Genomic DNA, 21,910 nt, shown 5'->3' with positions numbered 1-21,910 from the left:
TTAAATAAAAATAAATGAATAGCTTGTACGAACCTTGCCTCCACCGGAAGGCGCGGTGCCATCAGACACTGCAGTAGGTCTTCTCGTTGCGGTGGGCATGATGAGCACCATGTTATCAATCTCATTCGCGGATATAAAATTCTGCTCTTCACGCAAGAAGTACTGCGACTTGGACCAGATATTAAATATAGCCGCCACGTGATTGTACAGATCCTCGGCTTCGGGAATATTGTTCCTCAGCCAATGATTCCTTTGAAGATCGACGTACTTTATCAACAGGGGATAGAATGAGTAGATATCGCGCACGAGTAGCTGCCAATCTTCCTGGATCTGCGCCTCGACCTGCGAGGTATCTTCAGTGGAAGACTTAATGAAGCCCCGAAGAGATTCCTCTTTGTGGAACATGGTGTCCGTTCGTTTTCTGACGCGTTCGGCGAGGGGCAAAAACGGATCCTTCAACAATTCCTCGGACGAGTTGATAATGATTTGCTGTGTGTAGGCGGCGATGCGCGTCATCCACGGTGCATTCTCGTTGCCGATGTTCTTCTTAATTAATTTCAGCACGTTCTTCAGCAACAGATTCATGTGATCGCTGGTTACCATGCTGACGTAGGTGCCCTCGGTCGGATTCACGTTGTCAGGCCCTTGTGACCACCAGAAAGGCAAATAAGAGCAGAGCAGAGGTAGAATTACGTCAACGACGTGAGGAGCGTCGTTGTAAGTCTTCTCGGATTCGACGAACTGATCGACCTCACTGAGAATGGTCTCCAAAGTTGGCATACTTGATTCCATCTTTGTCATGATGTCCTGAGCTTCCAGAGAATGATCCGCGATTCGATTTAGGAGGGAAAACTGATTGTGCTTGTTTAAATGAGGCTCTAAGAAGGCTACCGGGAAGCAGCTCGAAAAGGCACCCAGGCAGGAGCCTAGATTAGGTTTATTTCGCTCGATCTCAGTCTTCAGGTATTTTCTGTCGTGTGTCAAACTGGCGTCTACCCCGAGAGTGTACAGAGACGCCAACATTTTGTACGAGGCTACTTGAATTTCGTCAACTGTGTAAAACAAAGACGAAAATTTTATTAAATCAACGCACAGATGAATCTAATTAAAATAATTAAATATTAATCCCGATTAAATTAAAATAATTAGTTATTTTAATCTTGTCACAATTTTAATACTCTAAATAGTCTAAATACTTACGTAACAAGTCGCTGCCATATTCGCACGCGGCAAGATGGTCGAACATCGCAGTGAGCACCGGTAGAACTACACTATTAATGTACGATAATGACGTGGAGGTTTTCAAATGAGTGCCTCTGAGATGACTGTATTTCCCTTCCTGAAGGTTCAGGATCGTGTGACCTAGATCATCGGCGGTGTTGTTAAAGAAAGTCAACATGGACGTTCGGATGAACTCAGGACAGTTCTTCACGAGACTCTTGGCGTCTATGCCCTTCACTAGCACTTGCAGGCAACGAACTGTTATCCTCACATCCGCGCCAAAGGCGGCGAGTCTCGATCTCAGCAAACTCGCTAACTTGCAGAAGAGAGCGGCCACCATCTCTTTCTCCTTCAACGATGCTGCACCGACATTGTTCGTAGCGGTAGCCACGGCGATGAAATAGTTTCTATGCGTGCTAAAGTACTTCTCCATTAGCGGGAGAACTACTTTGCTGAAGAACTTGATGTCTCTTGTCGAGGTCTTGAAACTGTTTCTTCGGCTGAACGTGTCGGAGGGTTTCAAAAGCTTCATGTTGATCGTTGCCTTGTCCAGGTAAGCTATCAGCTTCTCTAATAATGAGTAAGCGAATCTTAATTCTACCGCAGCAACTGCGCCAGCCACTTCGGTCTCCGTACCGCCGCGATTTGGTTTGTGAAACTTGTAACCTTGATACTGCAAGTACTTGAGAAATTCTTGCGATCGTTCACGATCCTTTCGTTTCTCCTTATCGGTCAACAGATCGTAGGGTACCAGTTGAGGATGAATGCCACCTCCTATAGCCATTAAATATGTTACGAAAAAATTATTCAATATATATAAATTAAGTATTAATGCGGAGAGAGAAGAACAAGAGACGAAACATTGAGATTATTAGATAACAATTTATACTAACCGCAAGTAATAAGTTCTTCCTTCTTCTTCTTTGCCCAAATGTCGTGTGCATTGTCTGCCAAACGTTCGGCCATGTTCTGCATTTCTCTGCTTAGCGTCAGATTAGTCATGTCCACCGGATGAGGATTGTAATTAAACGGATTTGCCGAGTCGGTCTAACATGTTTAAAAATATGTAAATTAATGTCTGTTTTTAACGAATATGTATCGTGAATTTCGCGAATAATTTCTTACTTGACTCTTGGAAGACCTTCTCATGGAACTGCGATTGGTCGACGGCACATCGACCTCCGCGTGTTCCACACTCCAGCCAATCGCAAGGAGAGCTTTCAAGCTCTCTCTGACGGGTTCCTTGTATCGCTCTCGTTCGTAATCACTCAACATGTTATACGGCTTTAATCTGGGATGGGTTTTATTCATATCCGACCATTGCTCGCCGTAAGTCCAACCGTTCTCTAATTTACGGCTACCCCAGGCGTCGTGATAATGCTCGGAGAATTTTTGTACAATTTGATTAAGATCGTTATTGAGCACCACGCTAAAACAAATTTATAACGAAATATTAAAATCAAAGTCACAGAGAGATTTTTCGTATCTTACAATTACTATTAAACTTTTGTTTTTTGTAACTGACATAATTATTGAAATTTCTTATAATAAGATCTAATAATTAACCTGGAGGTGTTGATTGGCTGCGGATTGTAAGGACCGTCGGGTGATTGAGTCGAGGCTGACTTGCTGCCGTACCACTCGTCGTCGTAATTTTTCGAAAGAGAATAATCTGGCGGCAGGGCGCAACCGATGGCCGTCAGGCAAGGCAGCGCTTTTCCGAATAATTCCGGATCGTAATCCATCTTAGACAGGGAGTCGAATATATTGCTGAAGAGAACCATCGTGAGACGTTTCTCTTCGTCGCTTGACGCGCCGTAAGTGCCTTGACCGCTGGAGCCGGTGGAACCGTAATATTTCGCGCAACGATCGTAATGCAACGTTAACAACTAATAACACAAAACATCAATTATGCGGTAATAAAATTGAAAATAGGTTTTGCTTATTAACAAACTACGATTATTAATTTTATTTAATATCTATATTAAATAAAAAGATAAGTTAAAAATAACAATCGACGCACTCTGAGAGCCACAGTAGTATACTCCGACAATTTGGACACATCGACGGTCAGCTTTCGTAACAACTTCAGCAACATGCTCGGCTGCATTTGACTGTAAAGAGAAATTCGAGTTAATCTCTAGAATAAAATTCGCGAATGTACGAGGACCGTATCAAGTAACGTGGAAAGTGATTGTTTTTAATCTCAGTCATTTAAAATATTTAAATGATAATATTGAAACTTATGAGACGTTCAACGAATAAACATTTTTTTCTTAAAGAATGGCAAAAGGTTTTGGTTAATCGATTTAATATTCGGCAAATTCTTCGCTTACCTAGTCAATGCGACGAGGAAATCCGAGACAGCTTCGCGTTGACCCTTCGTCAGCATCCGGTTCTTGCTCAATCTATAGACCGTGTGCAACGTGGCGTCGAGTAAGCTCGCGTAATTGTCCGCCTCGTTGTAAAATTTGGAATGCTTGATCAGCAATGGCAGAATGCTGTTTCCTATATAACGATTCATGGCGAGCGCCATGTCGGATTCGTAGCCGTCGTTCTACGAGAAATTAAATTAGACAACAGTATGAATTCTCAACTGTCCCAATTCGTGATTTTTTTTTAATTGTCGCCTTTGTTAAATTAATAAAACAACAGATTTGCGAATAATAAAATTTAAATAATATTACGCGAAGTATATAGAGCATAACGTGATCCGTACTCTGTCGAGCATGGTGGCGGCGCGAAGATCTGGCAGAAAGGCTTCCTCCAATATTTTGTAGAACAATTCTTGCGTTTCGATGCCGTAAACGCGCTCGAGAAACAGCACGACGCTTTGCTTGTGCCCTGGTATCAAACCAGACGGGGTGTCGCTTTTCGGTCGTTCCTCGCCGGCCGCAGGATTGAGCAGCGTGAACCGCAAGGACAGCACACCTTGTAGATCGTCCAAGGGTACTAACGATCTCAAGATTGCCCGGGCTCGGAGAGACTCGTTTTTTCCTGAAATAATTGTGCGACTTCAGGCAAACGAGCATTGTTTCTGACACAAATTCTATCAAAACAAAATTTTATTTCGTATATTACCGACAGATTTTGTAGATGCCTCTGTTGCTCATTAAGAAAGAAATAAACGATTTGTTATTAGATAATTCGTTGTCGTTCGAATATAGTCAAGTTTTCGAGTGATTTTATGTCGCGGGAAATATACAGACAATGCAATGATGGTGCGAGGTATGAAATGATTTAAGAATTTAATTATTTTTTTTTGGAATCTTAGATTTCTTATATTTCTATAAAAAATTCTATAGTGTTTTCTTACATTTTATATTGATTTTTATATCAATTTTCTTAAGTAACTGGTATGAGAATTATATACGAGAGTGATCAGTTTTAAACATTATAAGTGCAACAATTTTATTGTGAGTTTTGTATTAATAATGATGATGAATATTAAATTCTTCCATTTTCTTACCTTGCTCTATGACTGACGAATCTGGAGCACAGCGGCCTAACAGGTCAACGAGGGTGCAATAGAAGTTTAATATCGCCGCACCCGTGTCAATGTAATCTTCGTCGTCGTCCGATTCCGGGAGTGGGTGCTCGAATTGCATCACCATAGCCGTGCCCTCGGCCTCGTCGTGCACCTGTGCGAGGTACTAAGTTGACACCGTATTAATGGAAGGTCGGGTACATGCTTGCGGAGAATTCACTTTAAGATTGTCGCATAGTCATATTTTATGCCATATTGAGTCATATTTAGCGAACTTGATTTGTTTTCGAAACTTTTATCGCGTGGATTACGAGAAATTAAGTTCAGATTAATTCTAAGGAGATGTTGGTAACATATCAAGGTACAAGAAATATGAATCAAATCACACGAAATCTAAGAATTAAAAAAAAAAGGGAAGACTGACAATGAGTAAAAATTATTAAAATAATGAAATTTTTAAAGGGATTATTTAATAAGAATATGCAGATATCGGTTTGCTAATTTTTGGGAGACATAGGATTGATAATTCACACGTAATCTGTTTTTAAACAACAATAAAATAAATGGTTTCTTACTTACAAAATAGTTCGCTTATAGTCTTTAGCTTTAACTAAATAAAAGAGTGAGATGTCTTACTTTTCGTCTATCGGCAATGCGTTCAGACATCTTGTTAGCTTCTATAATGGCTCTCAATAAACCTTCACCCTCGCCTCGAAGGGCTGGGCCCAAGCATTCTGGTCTTCTGATTAGCAGACGGATTACCAAGTTGGCATTTTCCTCCACGCTTTCGCCTACGATTAAGATTACAATGTTTAAATATTTCTTTCACAATAGAAAGTTAAATAATAAATCAAATTAAAAAAGATGGTAAAATTTACCGTTGACCCAGACACAGAATCTCAAGAAATCGAGATACCGTTCACCCTCGACTGGATCCCAGCCTAAATCAGGATAGCCCTTCTCGACTAATTCCGAATTGGACTGCAGGCCGCATCGCGACAGATAGACAGCGATTTTCTCCAGATAATGTTCCCTCAGGGCCAGAGCTAACTCGGTGTTCTCCATCAGTGAGGAATACGCTACGTCCAATGGCGTCGATCCTCGCAGCGACGGTCTTGCCAGCAGAATATTGCTGTTCTCCAGCAGGAAGTCAAAGTGGTCGAACATGGCCTTCTGATTCTGTCTGGATGTGCGACAGAAGTAGCACAAGAATCTGCAGCAACCCACGACCATCTCGTGAGAGGTGTCCTTCTCCTTCGATGCTGGCTCACCCTCCGCCGCTTGGGCCTGGGTTTGAGCGTCGGACTGTGCCTGGGAACGTCTTCCCAGGGTGTTAATCATGATGGCCATCACGTTCTCGTGGATCCTCAATATTCTAATGAGGTCGGGATGTTGAAAGAAAGTGTGATTGTTCACCAGCTTCCACAGTCGTTCTCGCACCAGCGCTTCCTCTTCCTGGGACATCTGTACTGGTAGCAAGGCACGGATCTGGCTCAAACCGACCCACATCAGCGCGACATCGTCCTTCGTCTTGTTGTTAACGACATAAGTTTTTTCCAAGGCTCTGATCAACTCGCCGACAGTGTCGTATTGCCTGACCAATAGGCTGAACATCTCTCGCACGAGTTTCGGCGTCTCGATTTGCGATTCCTCGGCCCAGCACACGATGGTTGATATTAGCACCTTGCGAAATACCTCTAAACAGAGTCAAATTTAATTGTTTATAAATATATTACATATTAATATCTATTTATTGTAATTAAAGATATAAGATTTAATAACGTGATTAACGAGAGATTTACCTTCCGGAGTTTTTTTCTCGGGTTCAGGTTCAATTTTAGATTCCTCTTCTAGTTCCTTGACAGCATTAATAAAATTGAGGAGGCGTTTCATGGTGCCAGGTTTTTGAACTTCCTCAATTGGTTCGTTTGCGGCATTGGCTGCTTCTTGAAGAGCGGTTAAGGACACGTAGGACATTAACTCGCCGTGGAACTCGTTCATCTTGACAATGAGTTCCTCACCGCAGGGACAATTGTCCGGATCTTCCTCGGCGTCCAAATTCTTAAAGCTTAAAATGGCATTCATTTGCTCGCGCGGGGGACACCTGAATTCTCTGGTCTTCTTGGCAGCGACGGCCGACGGCAAATCCGACTGCTTGATTTCGATGTAGCGTCGCAATTGATCTGCCTGCAATTCTCCAACAAAGTCGGAAGCAAAGGCGATGATGGACTCGACGCGATGGCGCAACTGGATGTCGTTTAAATGATGAAGCAGATAGCACATTTGTAATTTCGCTCCCTCGGCCATTTTCATGTGCAGCAAGCCTTTCTTGTGCTCGTCTTTTCCTTCTACAATATTTTGATGACGTTGCATTAAATTATGTTTCTCACTTATCAATATATTTAACGCTACTTTTCTAATCGACTTGCCTTTATCGAAAGTCGGGTCCCAGGTTTCGGGATGTACCATAATGAGCAGCTTGATTATATCTTCATTTCTCAGCATGCCGACTAAGAGCAATCTATCTACCAGCTTTAGAAGAGGTCTGCAATTTTCAAAATCGCACCAAGATGTATTTGATTGATGGTTGAAACATTGTAAGCGAGAAGCAAGAAATTAGAAATTCCTGTTTAAGGAAAAAATGTGAAATAAACTTGTTTCGTTTTTCGCTTAAATATTTGAAAATAGATACGACGATTATCTTTGCTCCGGTAACATTGACGAAGAACATTAGTTGCAGCAGCGGCAGCGGCAACAGGACTTATTATCTTACATACAGAAAGAGATTCTCATTGCTGCCTCCAATTGGATCTCGGTTGTGCACCTGATTCACTTCGACGGCCTCGTTGAGCGCCATCATCACGTAATCCCGCACGACATCGAGTGGAAAGTGCGGGCTATATAGGTTCTTTATGTTCTCAATCGCTTGGTCACTGGAAGGGACATTCCTTGATGGCAACCGATTAGTAAAGGATCTCACATCTACTTGGAGAAAAGTTTCACTTACCTGATCTCTGTCATTTTCATTTGCGGCCGGATAGATTCGGTCTCCAAATACCTGAGGCTATGTCTCATCTCGTAGTCCTCATATAAATCTTTCAATTCTTGACCTACGCAATAAACAGATCATTACTACACCGAAATGCATATACAAAAATGTATTTTGACACGGGCAATAAAAACGTTTTTATTAAACTTTTAATTAATGACATTGAAAAGAATACGGCTGTCATAAATTCTTGAAAATATAAAAATTAAATACAAGGCAAGCAAAGAATATATTTAAATGATTTTGATAAATCAATTTCTTACCAAGCGGTATTATAAATTCGTTTTTGCACACTTCCATCGTCGTCGCATGTGACTCGAGATGTAGGGCGATAAGTAAGTCGTAAAATCCTTGTCGCAGGGGCCCGGACATATACTCGGCTCGTATCGCGTATAACAATTGTTTCTGGTCAACATGTTGACACAGAGCGTGCGCCGCACGATAATTCGATTGATAGCACAGAGCTGCGTACAATGTCAGCGTATGCGCGTGGAAACTGTGCAAGAGAAGCAGATTATTTTATCAATATAAGAGAGAGAAGTTTAGGTAAAAAAGAGGAAAAGATTTTTCAAGTTTTTTTGCTGTAAATTTCTCGACGTTGTCTTACCTGAGCAGCTTGTCCATCTCGATAAGCTCCAGAATGTCAATGCATCTGTCTTCTTCGGGTATATGAAGAGCCAGCATCGAGATAGCGTCCTCGCATAGCATCGACCAGCCTCTGATGTCGGACAGTTTCAGGGCGTGTACATGAAGAGACTGATTCGGCACTCTGGCCCATTGGTGCGGCTTCAGACATTGCACCTTCAATCTTGGCGGAAACTGCGGTATCACGTGTCGTTCGGAATTCTGCAGCACGGCGGCCGATAGTGGAAGAGTCGTCGAGGTCCTGCCAAGTTCGATTTGCAGTATCTCCTTGCTGGTGGCCTCGACGAAGATCGCCGGGAACAGTTTCGTGTCTGGCTCCATCTTGAATTTGTGACTCGTCTCTTTCCCTTCGCAGGTGAAGGACACCCAGCCTGTGGCGGTATCGACGAAACATCCGACGAACATACCCTGAGATGCACCCTTGCCCGATGCATCTTGAGTGACTTCGTTATACAGTTCATCCGCTCGGACCATATAGCAGCTTTGTCTGTCGACTCTGTAACGTTGTAATATTGTTTTTTCAAGCGAGCATTTTTTATAATTATGCATTTAGTAAAGATTGTATAATAAGTAAAATACTGAAACGCACTGCTCCATGAGACGATCGTATTCGTCTATGATTGCAACAGAAGATTTTCTCACGCGGGATAGATTGAAGTCCTTCGTGTGCAAGTGATATTGCGAGGTAACCCAGCCAATGTAAACGTGGGTCGGATCTTGACCGGGAAATATCCTAACGCCGTAGAAGTATTCGTTCATTAGCTTCATGCACTCAGCGTCGAAGATTTCATTGCCGATCGCTTCGACACCACTTCCGGTTAAAACGGACATCGTTTTGGGAACGTTCCGCTCCGGGATTTGCGGCGGGACAACTTTCAAGTCCGTCTACACACAAAAAAAATTGTATATATAAATTATTATTAAGTTTTTAGATCAATTTTCTCAAAAGTTACAAAATGTCTGGCAAATTCTGAAATTTTTCTCATGAAGTTTTTATAGAAAATATCTTCAAATATTTTTATTTAGATATGCTGCTCGTTAATATGTTGCAATATGTACTCACAGTTGAGACACGAATTTGTGGAGTTTTGGCACTTTTGCTTCCGAGTGTTCTCGTACTTTTATCCGAGATATCCGCGCGAACTTGCGGCTCGGGTGTTTTCGACTTTGCGTCCGGTGATTTCGCTTTGCGCGAGAAGAACCTGCATACACGATAAAAATCAATTAAGTATAACTTATTAAAAATAAAAATAAAATCTCAATAATAAAAAGTAAAATAAATCCAACAATCGTCCAATTCATTACTGATATATTGATTAGGTCATTGAACTAAAAATAATGCTGAAATTATATTTCATAGTAACGCTGGGAAATATTTAAAAAACTTACGGTACATCTTCCATCTCTTTGCTAAGCTTGCTAACAACGTCAAAGTACCGAAGTCAATTTGTCTTTTGCAACATTTATAAGAGACGATAATCATTAATGATTCATGCTTACCGGAAAGGCGAACGGCCGCGTTTCTTCTTGTCGTCCTTTATGTCACCGTTCATCTCGCCATATCCATTCATTTCGGCGTCGCTGATCGCGTTGTCTAAACGTGATCCATAAAGTGAACCTTTCCTGGGCGGTCTGGCAGGTTTACCTCTTTGCATAGGAAGCGGCGATTCCTTCATCATCTCGTCCGCCTCTACCGCGTCTTCCGAATAATTTCTTTGCAGCCCTAACATTATTAGATATTGTAATATTTTGGCAAATTGAATGCTTTTATATCTAAAACTTTTCTTAAAATTACATCTGGTGGCAAATTGATCTATTTCTTCGTAATTCACATATATATCTTGAATGTAAATTGTAAGATATATTTTTAAAGTAATACTTTTTACATTATTACCTTTAATATCGCTCATACTGAAGCCGGACTGCATGATCTGCTCCATGCGAGCCGACGGTGCTGCCTGTTGTGCTTGCTCAACTTGCTCGGCTAAAAGTCTGTTCTGTCGCATTTTAATCTCCTGCCACCTCCGCAATTTTTCACCCTCCGTTACGAAGCTAGATTGGCAAATCACGGGCAACGATAATCTTAGAAATTCCCAATTAGCCTTCTCCATGGTCTCGAACGTGTTGTGGGAAATTTTTAGACACGGTGGCGTGTCGGAACCAGCTGGTATCCTAGCCACGTCGATTCGCGTATCGGCCATGTCGTCGGTGTTCTCGAAAATAGGCTGATCCTTTGTGTACCAATACGTGACTAATCGATTCATATTTCTGTGAAAATTAATAAGCGACATTGATTTTTCTGTTACTTCTGTTATTCCATTTTAATAAAGAAATTGAAATTACTTACACGCAGAATGGTTCGTAGCCTTCCTGCAGACCGCAGGTAGTGAAAAATTTCAGGGTGTTCACATCCTGGCCGAACGTTAATCTTGCCTTTTGACCAACACCAAGGGTGAACGCGGGCACGAAAGAGTCGCCCTGCACGTCAGTGAAAGAAGTCTCACCGCCGAGTGCGTCCATCAGCAATTCTCCGTTTAAAGAGAAACCTACGTAATTCGCAGATTTGTATCGTGGTGTACTTGCATTGAGTATCGCGAAAAGTCGAAACGAACAACATAATCTGGAAGGTTGTAAATAAATGAGTAACAAATGATATCTTTTACTCGGTAACTTGAACTGTACAACATTCGTTTCGACTTATTAAAAAAAAAAAAAAAAAATCCACTTAGGCAATAAATAATTACTACAATTATTCGAATGTTCGAGTATTATACGACATGTTTATGACATGTAAAACACAAACTTATGGTTTCTCTGTATAAAAAAACAATCGTGCTAGGAATTTTAATAAGATTCTTTTTTAATAAGATTCTCTAGTAAAAAATACTTAAAACATTTTGCATATATAATTACAGCAAAGCAGGTGTTGAAACAAGCCATATGAATAAAAGCTTTTGCTTTAGTGTTTAGTCTATTGCTTAAAAAAAAGTTGAATGGAAAATATTACAATATTCATCCAAGTTCGAAGACAAAGCATTCGTTTTATTTTTATTCATACGACCTATTAACACAATTCAGACAGAATACGCATGCAAGCGGCGTTATTTGAAGGCGGTGTAATTAAATAACAAATATATGTATTGTATTATCACACACGGACAATGCATTAGAATAGTAAATCGTACGATAAAAAAAAACAACAAAATATAGATATATATAACCGAGATAAAAAAGAATAAAGATTATAACAATTTAAACGGGAAATGCGCATGTATCTGAGAGATCTCCCTTAATATTTTTTTCTTCGATAGCTCAATCTAGACGCTCACGTGCGGTATTTCGCATTAGTTTGAAATTAATAGTTTTAAAAATATGTTTAGAAAGATGAAGATGCCCCGTTACATTTCCAAAAAATTTCATTGTACTTTGTGTTCGTAAAATACTGTATATTCGGGGATTGTTGTTTCGGAATGTAATATGATATACATAATTATCTGGGGTCACCCTAGTGTTAGTGATTAGTAGATATGATTTATGGAAGCACTGTTGTCGCTGACAGTATAAACACTGAGTAGAGTACTGGATACCGGAAAAGACATTGGGCAGACATGTGATTTTCATCGCTCGTGGACATGGTATTATTAATGATGATAGAAACCAGGACTGTTTCTGGTTTTATAGTTAACTCCATACAGAAAGATATGTTAAAATGACAAGATGAAATATCTTTTGTGTCAGAAATGCATGATTGCTCCTCTTGTTCAAGTCACAACGGAGTTTTCTTATCGAGAAAGCTTAAATGGAATGATTCTTCGTCGAAGTGCGTGACGCGAAAATTTGGCCTGACAAACGTCTATTCAGATTCTAAAGTTATATGGTCGCGTTCGGTATTAAACATTATTTTAATTTTGTACAATGATTATAATTAGTTATTCAATTTTTACACCGTCATGTTTTTTTTTATTCTATAATATTCTATATAACTCGTATAATGTCTATTCAGTTAATATTATACTAAAGACAACTATCTAACGAATAAGTATGCAAAAGGACAATTTTTTTCAAAAATCGCAATGTCTGTATCCAGTAATCTATCACCAGAGATCAAATCAGATCAAATTGTATGTGTATAGCTTGAGATAATGGCAGCTGAAGCGTTCGCTTAAAAATTCCGTCTTACTAATCGTTCGATCAATTAGATCCAGGAACACGCCGACAACGTCTCCGACCTGCCATTGTTTGCCGAACGTTTCGGCCGTGCCCGAGTATACTTTTTCCTCCTTTAAAAACAAAATGTTCACCAGTTCAAGGTTACTTTCGCTCGGAATAAGATTGGGACAGACCGGTAAATCGAGACGCTCTATTTTTGCCGCGCGGACTAAGATACATCTTGTACACATTTGTCTTCCATCGCTATTAATACGCATATCGATGTTGTGCGACATTAAAAGTTTCGACATGGTGCACAGTTAAGTAAGATACCTCGAGGAAATTGCACGGGTTTTCCCCTACCTCGATATCGATCAAGATAAAGCCACACTTCGCCGAATGAAATTTCACCAGCGATTTTTTTTTATCTGTCTTGGGACAAAGATGCAAGATATAAAACCAAGGTCAACATGAAAAGAAACATATAGAGCGAGACAAAGACAATAGTAGTAACGAGAAAACTCAGGAAAAGAGAAAATGATATGTATACGTATAGTGGGGGCCTCTAAAGATCGGCTAATTTGGGAAATGGGACTCTTACTGATCGTTCGGTCTGCCACGTCAATGAAACATCCAACTATGTCGCCCACTTGATATTTGTGACCAAATGACTCGTGGGTGCCAGCGTGCACTTTAGTCACCTGACATTCATGTTCTTATGGATTATTCATGTTTCACAGATCGCGAAGAGCCACGTGGCGCTTAATGTTAATATTCGCATTCGTCTTGCAACACGAGGACTACCTTGTATAGATTGCACGCAACCTCTCTGATTGATATTTTTGTAAAAATAAATTGAGCACGAACATTAAGGTTCTCACCCCTTTCATGGCTATAATACTTCAAGTTACACAAAATAATATTAGATAGTTTTTTTTTTTTTTATAAAAGGCGAATTTGAATTTAATTTGCACAAAAATTATTTTATTATTGATTTCTATATTTTATTTATTTTATCATTTAATCATTATATTAAAATTAAAAATCTATAATACGTTTTATTGAAAGCTAATGAAAAATACTGAATTATCGTTTTAATAAATTCCATTAAATGTTTTCTGTCGTCCTATTTCGATTTTCTTCGATCGTTAAATTACGGAAAGAGGAATTATGCACTTACGTTATAACCATCGAATGCCCAAGTACTTTCATCACTGCCCAGCATACTTCCCGGCATGCAATCGACTTTCGCCCAACCGACTCGCATAGGTCCGGCTGTGAGAACTTCGAACTCGAAATACCATTTTCCGCTGCTGACCGCGTAATGCTTCTCGACCCTGTAAGTCCTGAAGTATAATTGTCGTAACCTGTTGGCCTCCAAAAGCAACGCTATAAATATAGAAAGTAAATACATTATTATTATTATGTGTAATTCATCGAAATCTCAAAAATATATTCAAAACAAGTAAAAAAATCGCTACAATTATTTTAATTTAATGCACACGCAATTAAAGCTTTATGAATAACCAAATGCAAATTAAAATTTGAGAGAATGAAAATAATTTGTATTAAATATGATAAATAATTATTATAAACAGTAACTAAATATCAATAATATTTTATATATGCGTTTTGTAAGTATTTGAAAATAATGCAGCGTTATCTTCAATTATCAATGAAATAAAAAGATCTTTTTAAAAATAAACGAGTACATTTAGAGCAAGAATTAAAGGTCTCACCCTCGTGCTGTTCTCCAGTAGGTGGATCAAGCATATATCCGTAAACCAACAGGGTCCTAACAGTTTCGCTCGCTGTATCTCGATTGGCTTTTTTGATAGCTTCGTCGACTTTCGGATACGGTACCAAGTGGGGACTTCTCCTCATCTCCGAGTCCTCGTTTAACCCATACGTCCATCCTTGACTGATCCTTTCCTTCGCCCAGAGATTGTGCGTGTTCTCCGCCAGTTGGTCAACGAGCTCCTCCATCTTCGGGGTCAATGTGATCGCAGACAGATCAAGCGGCGCCGGTTTATATCCACTGCTCTGGAGAAACGGTTCATTCGGCAGCCTCAAGGTTTTTATTCTAGACGGCGGCTTGTCCATGGTGATATAATAGCCCAGAGCCAAAATGGTCTTCAGGGTCTGCACAGCCAGCTGAGTGTCGTAGCGCTTTTCCGCGGCTGGAAGTCGCTCAAACTGAACTATACAGGGGTGTATCTTCCTGAGGTCATCCCTAATTTCGCCATAGATCCAACCGGCCTCGATCTTGTTCATCGCCCACATTTCATGAATGTTCTCCGCCAGCTTATCTCTGATCTGCTCGACATAGGCGGGTAGGTTGACCATGGATGTGTCGACTGGAGCCGGAACGAAGGCGGTGTCGTCCTCGACTAACCACGGACCCGCCAGGACCACCTTGTTCATGTTACCGAAGTAAAAACACGGATCCAACGACAGAATTTGTTGCGGCAGCAGACTCTCTACCAGCGGCGAGAACTCTTCCGGCGGCTGGAACTTCAGTCGGCCGTGATCGCCGCCCAGCAGAAATCTGCAGGAGAGTTTGGACGAGCAACTGATAACGGGGAAGAACATGCCGTCCAGATTAAAGTTCCGAAAAGAGCCCATGATGTGAGTGCCATTAAAAGTAAACGTTATAACTGGCACTGTCAAATCCAAAGCGCAACCGATCACGTCGCTTTTTCGTATGAAAGGCTCGGTGGCATTCTGCACCACCTGCGTCTTCCTGCCACCGGTCCATAGATAAGCGCCGTCGAACCCGAACGAGTACAAATCGTCGCCGACGCCATTTCCGCCCCATTTTTCCCCACCTCCGGGATACGGCATGTAACTGGAAAGAAGCAAGTTTTTTTTGCATTTGTGCATTATTGAATTTCTCGATAATGCGAAACTTAAAACTTAATAAATGCCAAAGATATGTAACTACCACCTAATCTAACCTTAATAAACTATATAGCCAACTTTTAACAAATTTTGACACTCTAATTGTAAATGAAGGCCTAGAAAACGTAGTCTAACTTAATTTACCCAGCCGTGTTCGCCCATCCGATTCTCAAATGCGGCATCATGTGAGTCGTCTGTTCAATGTGATCCACTGTCACCTCAAAATACCACTTTTGATAAAGAGCCGAGCCCTCGACTCTGCCGACAAATATATTCGGTCTGACGCTCGCCACGTGATCCACCAGCTGCGTTTGGAGGAGCAAATTTTTTCCAGGCAGCAGAAAGTCGCAGATGTTATTTTGCGAAGAGCGTACCGCGACGCCGTTACCGACGCATAGCGAACACAAGACATCCAGAACCTTCGGATCTCTGCCGTGTTTCTCCAGCAGAGAGATAATTACTTTTATATGCTCGTCCTGAAAAAAATCAAATTTATTTTACAATTTAAAGTTTGATTACGAATTATTCCATAAAATTTTTATTTGCGAGGATATTTTCGTTTGCCAAATAGCTAATCTGCGTTGCAGAGATTGCAAAAGATGTCACAAACCCTCATCATGTTCAAAGCCTCCGGTGAATCAATTAGAACGCAGTGAAGTACGTCCAACATTCCAGTTCCCTCGCTGGAAGCCTGCGAGCCCAATCGGCTGAACAGCCAATTGAGACGATTGCTGTTGGCGAACTGGGCGCAGTTGGTGTGATTTCCTTTGATAATGGCCGCCAGTAGTTGATAGAGATACCCGGATATCTGATCCCATGCCTGACCGCTCTCGTCGCCGGAGAGAGCGACGAGAAATCCTTGCGAAGTGATCACGTTGATCTTGTCGATAGCTTCGAGAATCAGATTCAGTATACCCTCCTCCTGGAACAGATCCTGACGATTTCTGAGAGCTCGAAACTTGTTCTGTTTCTCTTCGTGTTCTGAAAGAACAAGTATCTATCGTTAGCAAGATAGTCTATAGAGGCTTGTAAGAGAAGAAGAGTATTCTCTTACCCATGTCGTCCTCGGGTTGAGCAAAATAATTAATCAAGTCTTCGAGACACATTACCATCTCGTTGAGGTTCACGTTTTGAAAAAACATGGACGCTCTTCTATTCACCTGCAGTGTTTCTAGGCCTCTAAAACGTATTAGATATTTTTAGCCAACTTCTACTCCGTTTTCTCTCTACTGATATCCGATATTTTTTTTCTCTATCTCTCGTACTGCTATATATAGTCTATAACGTCTTTTTATCTCTTTTTACGTTTTAAAAATATTTTTAATTGCAAAAACTTACGTGATGAATTGAGTAAACAAGCTACTGCACTTCCTGATGACGCGGGCAGTGCGAGATTCCTCTTCTTGGGATCTGGAAAAATCTAAACCGTCGTCCATCTTACCCTCTTCGTGGAGTACCGCCTGTTTCTCCTCGACTTTCCCAACCCCCTTCTTTTTTGTCTCGTATGACTAAAACAATATCGCGTGATAAATATCGTGAGAATTTCTATCGCAACTTTTACCATAACTAATGACTTAATTATTTAAACGTTTTATTTAAGTCAAAGAAGTCAATCAGCTAAAATTCTTTTTCTTATTTTACGTTTTGAGGCGATATTCACAGTCAGATCTTATATTTAAGATCGTCTCAAATTTATCTTTAGTCGCTGGACGTCTGGTTTCACTGGCTACAGAGTATCTGAAGATGAACTTAAGACGATCTTTATGTATATAAAATCTAACTATAAATACCTTGTTATTTAGAAAAAAAATATATTCTCTTATTTACTTTATAAGACACCCAGAGGCATGTCGTCGCATGTTGCATAATAACTGTAGAATCACCATATTTGATAATTGGCATTCCGATGACCTCCAGATCCTTGTCCTCGAGAACAATCTTCTGATCGTCCTTCTCTTGCCGCAGCCAGAACGTCGACGTTTCGATCGTCGCCTCGTTCCTTCGAAAAAGAAAAAAAAAATCCCGGATTTAGGAAACATTATCACGAGCCTCTAAGAATCGCCGTGACCCTTGAACTTTTCTAAAAATAAGTATCAACCTATCGACCAGATAGAGCTCGTTGTTCTCCTTTACGCCGAGATAACGTCCGGTTGTCAAGTGCCTGATCCTCATAGGATGCAGCCAGTTGATGAAGCCGCCCGCCCATTTCGTCCTGGCGAGCTCCAATCTCCATAACGATCTCGCTTGGCTCATTACGCTACCGCCCTCGTAGATTACGAGGCTGTAAAACGACGAAGAAAATATCTGTAAAACGATTACTTCTATCCTCTCTCCTATTTTCAGGATGATGATAATTAAAAAAAAAATCTTGTTTTATTGGGACATACACAGCATGCATGCTCAAGAGCTTACTTTTGACTGGGTGCTGGACTCCACGTCGACGGTATCGTCAGGCACTCATCGCCACCGTGGAAGAACCTCAACACGTCGCCGCCGAAAACGTAACCGACGTACTTCATCCTGCTGATACCGGTGCCGTATGGCTGCACCGACCAGTGAGTCACGTGAAAAGACGCGTTCACCACCGACAGGTCATTTTCTTTTGTCGTGTGCTGAAAGGAGAGAGATATGAATGTATTTTCTTTTCTCATCTCATAGGAATTATTCTGCGAAACATTTTTATCTTTCGACAACGTGTTAAATTTACCAAATATCGTTCGGTGGCGACAGACACCAGGATAAGATCGTCACCTACGCGCACCTTCTCACCCTCGGATCTCTGCTTGGAGGCGGGGTGGACGGTCCACCAACACGCCTCACCTTTGAGAGAATAAAAACTTTAAGAAATTCCGAAGGAATCACAAGGTTCCATTCGTGCTTCTCGACTCGTGAAAAGTTTATCAGCTTTACACGTCAACTTTAAACGTCCAATTTAATTTCAATTTGGTTAAAAGTTATAATTGCGTTTAAGAGGTACTTATTCATGAATATTCAACAAAGTGGTATATTATGTCGCGGTAGAGAGAAATAACGTTAACTTTGATAAAATAATTTGTTGAGCGTTGAAGCGTAATTGCGTTGCACCGACCATGAGAATGTTCCTGTAGACCGACGTCGAAAGCTAGCTTGTCGTTCGACGAACTCGTGGACAGGCACGCCAGGTACTACGACACACGATCATAGGATTTACGTAACCATGAAAAATTAATGTGGCATAACAGCGTTGTTATAAAGAAGAGCAATTTACCATGTCGCTGTTTAGATGTCGCAATAATATGGCGTTACCGTATAACAAGGTCCTGTGCCCTGACCCGGTGCCCTTTCCCTGGAAGCATCAAAGGATTGGTCAAAGCCCTTGCAACCCCTCGTGCTCGATAGTATTCCTCACTACGTATATACCGTACGAGATTTTAATAGTTCGCAAAATAACAGAGTTTCTTAGACAACTTCTACAAGCGTACTGATAAGAGAAGGCCATAAAATGCTGCTACGATACGAAGCTCACGAGGCGTAAATCGAAGACACAGATCGCTAAACGTGTTTTTAACGTAGACGATTAATACATTAGGCAGCCAAACGAAAGAAAGCGGTTGCTGTTATTAGTCTCAATATGTTCGTTATATTAATATTAACCGTAATTTTCAGGCATGATCGCTTAATCGATCGATGGGTGAAATAATGTCTCGATATTTAGAGAAAAAAATATAGGAGAAACTAAATAATTCTATAAAAAAGAAAGTTATTCTTAAAATGTTATTAAACGAGTCTTTGAATCTTTGCTGTTATTTAAATATAGTTATTTAAATATATATTTAAATATACAAGCTCGTTATTTAAAAAATTCTGACTATTTAATTTAATTTATAAAAGTATAATGTCTGTATCGCGCGTTCGATCTTCATGTTGGATAAAACTCAGCCTCGCTAAACTTTCAGTAAATACGGCGCTAAATAGAAACATGAGAAGAGACTTGTATTTCAAAATTTGGCTGAGGCGCGAAGTAAACGACTCGTATCTTCACCCAAATTCGATCGGATGTTACAACGTTCTAGCACACAAACAAATGTCGTTTTACCCAAGAGCACATTACGGCGCCTCGCAGATGGTATGTAAATTGTACTTACTAAACTGTCTTGTTGCTGCAAAGAGAAACATAAGAGGCAATGAATCTCGTTCGTCAAATGTCGAATTCGATTTGTTGAAAGAGAAAGAGAGCGAGAGAAAGAGAGAGAAATAGAAAGAAAGAGAGAGAGAGAGAGAGAGAGAGAGAGAGAGAGAGAGAGAGAACGATAAAATAATACGTCTTGCGATTGATGATAACGGTGAGTTTCGATTAAATTTTTAAATGGTGTTCTGTTCTTTTCATGATTCGAGTAACATGTTTCGAGTGACAAACTCACAGATGAAAATGGGAATGATCAACAAAATGAAGAAACGTGAAATTGAAATCTTTGTACATGACTATGGACACATGCCGCACAATCATATGGATAAGGGGTACGGTGACGGCAAGAGGGGGTTGCGTGCGGATGCATTCAAGAAAAGCTATTCCGATGTATCAGGAACTTTTTGAAAATTATTCGGCGGAGAGATTGAGAGCAGACCTAAAGGTCTAAACAGACTGCGTAAAGATGTCTAGAAAATATCCCAATCTTTCTGCATATCAGTGTTGTTCGGGGATTTGTTTTTACATTTTACACAGAAAGGCAAGGGGGCGCATTTTATGGCCCACTCCTATGCAGGTTGAGCGCGTGTAGCAGTCCAATATTTGACGACTAATTTGAAATGTAAAGAACGTCGTAATCGCGAAACGTATGATTATACTATTCGCGCGGATTACAATTAGCAAATCGTATGAGTCGAGCTCGGCTGTACGAGCCTTGTCGTTCATAGTCACGTGTTCGAATTGTTCCCTCCCTTGAAATGAGAGAGTCGCTGTTTCTTTGATGGCACGAATGTTGAATAGAAGCTACAACTATTCCCTGGATCTACGAGTTTCGTTGGCGAAGCTGAAGTCATACGAGTGTACGAGATATTAAGCAGATATGTTATAATCTTATACTTTACCGTCTCGGAGCCGGCAGCGGTGACCAATTCCTGTAAGGCCCTCACCGAGAGGGCCTGCTCTATCACGAATACGCATTGCGACAGGTCCGGTGGTATGTTCTGGAAGAATAGGATAATTAATGAACACGAGAACGAGATGAGAGAAACTGCCTGCTAAATTCGCGGGATCGCTTTTACCTTATCTGCGATATTTTCGAGGAAGCAATGTCGATTACCGAAACCCTCAGCTGCCAGGCAGACCCTCTCTCCTGTTGCGGTACAGGACAGGCATACCATATCCTCCTGTAAATTTTAGATGATATCTTTACATATATTCTGCATAAGGGCTCATGTACAATGAGAGTCGCAAAATCCAATTATGAATTCTCTCTATGTTTAATTCCTTGTTCCTTATTCCTCTCATTGTGCATGAGCCTTAATAATAATCTATTTCATTTTTTAAGAAAATCGATCGTAAAACCCAAAATATTAATTTTAAAATAATTTTATAAAATTCTTAAGAAGAGATGACTTATTATTAGAGTAAATCTCTTTAACAATTACCTTAAGGATGTTCTAAAGGCACCATCCCAACCAAAAAGTATGCAGGAAATATTAAAAACACCGATATAAATTCTCCAAGGATCCACAGACAAAAAAATGTATATAAATAGCTAGGGCAAATCTAATAGAATGTAAAAGACGTAGATTTAGTGACTGTAAGTAACGGTCACTATACCATTAGAAAAAAAAAATTCCAAAAAAAATTTTTGTAAATCGTTTCAAAGTTGCTAAATTTTTGTTTGTTGACGATCTACTTGTGTGTAAAATATCATTATATTGGTAGAATTTTTTAATGTTTACACTTTTTCTCTATAAAACTCGAATATTCAAAAATTGATAACTTTTTATCTAAATTGTGAATCGATCTGAAATTTGGCCCCAAATTTTGAAAGAGGATACAGAATATAATATTAAATTTTCATCAACTTTGTAGCATTTTTATCCAGAACATCCTTAACATTATATGTATAATTTTATATGATTATTTCAAAACTATGTAATTTACAGTAACATTTATTTTCGATTTATTTTTATCTTGTAATATTTCCATCGCTTTATATAGCCATTCCGAAATTTATGATCGTAGTGCAGATTAACAAGAGACCTCGGTGCGAATTTCTCTCGTGATTGCATCGTGTAGACTGTAGATGTTTGCTGTGCTGCAATAGTGCGCAATACTGCTCAACGATTATGCAATCCACAATAGATGGTCCCACGGCGTAACGATGCGTACGCGAGTCTTATGCATCGGAGGGTCGACGAAGATGCAGCCGTCAAACGACCGACGGGCTGATATCATCGATCGAACGATGTCGTTTTGAAAAATTTTCACCGCCGTAGTAATAACG

The 21,910-nt window shown here is 40.3% G+C and overlaps 1 protein-coding gene across 9 annotated transcripts in view; it reads right to left on the bottom strand.

Annotated features, from left to right (window-relative positions):
• LOC112457761 (ryanodine receptor) overlaps positions 1-21,910 on the bottom strand; it is a 40,715-nt gene that overhangs the window by 9,116 nt on the left and 9,689 nt on the right. The window contains exons 3-42 of one of the 9 annotated variants that reach the window (XM_025020984.1): positions 20,697-20,801; positions 20,520-20,618; positions 19,577-19,591; positions 18,700-18,777; positions 18,541-18,616; positions 18,160-18,272; positions 17,865-18,064; positions 17,551-17,733; positions 17,280-17,451; positions 16,791-16,960; positions 16,507-16,631; positions 16,063-16,433; positions 15,597-15,928; positions 14,291-15,399; positions 13,732-13,940; positions 13,153-13,252; positions 10,750-10,948; positions 10,297-10,670; positions 9,903-10,125; positions 9,792-9,821; positions 9,466-9,604; positions 8,992-9,287; positions 8,365-8,898; positions 8,021-8,253; positions 7,716-7,818; positions 7,486-7,656; positions 7,138-7,253; positions 6,511-7,056; positions 5,587-6,405; positions 5,345-5,499; positions 4,691-4,862; positions 4,303-4,323; positions 3,941-4,218; positions 3,558-3,778; positions 3,245-3,335; positions 2,788-3,110; positions 2,347-2,650; positions 2,115-2,268; positions 1,201-1,995; positions 34-1,052 (exon numbers count right to left, since the gene is read on the bottom strand). In XM_025020984.1, coding sequence (XP_024876752.1) covers positions 34-1,052; positions 1,201-1,995; positions 2,115-2,268; positions 2,347-2,650; positions 2,788-3,110; positions 3,245-3,335; positions 3,558-3,778; positions 3,941-4,218; positions 4,303-4,323; positions 4,691-4,862; positions 5,345-5,499; positions 5,587-6,405; positions 6,511-7,056; positions 7,138-7,253; positions 7,486-7,656; positions 7,716-7,818; positions 8,021-8,253; positions 8,365-8,898; positions 8,992-9,287; positions 9,466-9,604; positions 9,792-9,821; positions 9,903-10,125; positions 10,297-10,670; positions 10,750-10,948; positions 13,153-13,252; positions 13,732-13,940; positions 14,291-15,399; positions 15,597-15,928; positions 16,063-16,433; positions 16,507-16,631; positions 16,791-16,960; positions 17,280-17,451; positions 17,551-17,733; positions 17,865-18,064; positions 18,160-18,272; positions 18,541-18,616; positions 18,700-18,777; positions 19,577-19,591; positions 20,520-20,618; positions 20,697-20,801 — 10,773 coding nt within the window. Of the gene's footprint in view, positions 1-33; positions 1,053-1,200; positions 1,996-2,114; positions 2,269-2,346; positions 2,651-2,787; positions 3,111-3,244; positions 3,336-3,557; positions 3,779-3,940; positions 4,219-4,302; positions 4,324-4,690; positions 4,875-5,344; positions 5,500-5,586; positions 6,406-6,510; positions 7,057-7,137; positions 7,254-7,485; positions 7,657-7,715; positions 7,819-8,020; positions 8,254-8,364; positions 8,899-8,991; positions 9,288-9,465; positions 9,605-9,791; positions 9,822-9,902; positions 10,126-10,296; positions 10,671-10,749; positions 10,949-12,582; positions 12,683-13,152; positions 13,253-13,731; positions 13,941-14,290; positions 15,400-15,596; positions 15,929-16,062; positions 16,434-16,506; positions 16,632-16,790; positions 16,961-17,279; positions 17,452-17,550; positions 17,734-17,864; positions 18,065-18,159; positions 18,273-18,540; positions 18,617-18,699; positions 18,778-19,576; positions 19,592-20,519; positions 20,619-20,696; positions 20,802-21,062; positions 21,075-21,910 lie in introns of all 9 variants that reach the window. The other 8 variants (XM_025020981.1, XM_025020982.1, XM_025020987.1 and 5 more) reach the window with 8 other exon arrangements.

This window comes from Temnothorax curvispinosus, unplaced genomic scaffold (assembly GCF_003070985.1).
Source record: "Temnothorax curvispinosus isolate PA1 unplaced genomic scaffold, ASM307098v1 QBEX01008212.1, whole genome shotgun sequence".
Lineage (NCBI taxonomy): Eukaryota > Metazoa > Arthropoda > Insecta > Hymenoptera > Formicidae > Temnothorax > Temnothorax curvispinosus.
The sequence above is the reverse complement of the archived record's forward strand: the minus strand, read 5'-3'. Positions and strand labels throughout refer to the sequence as shown.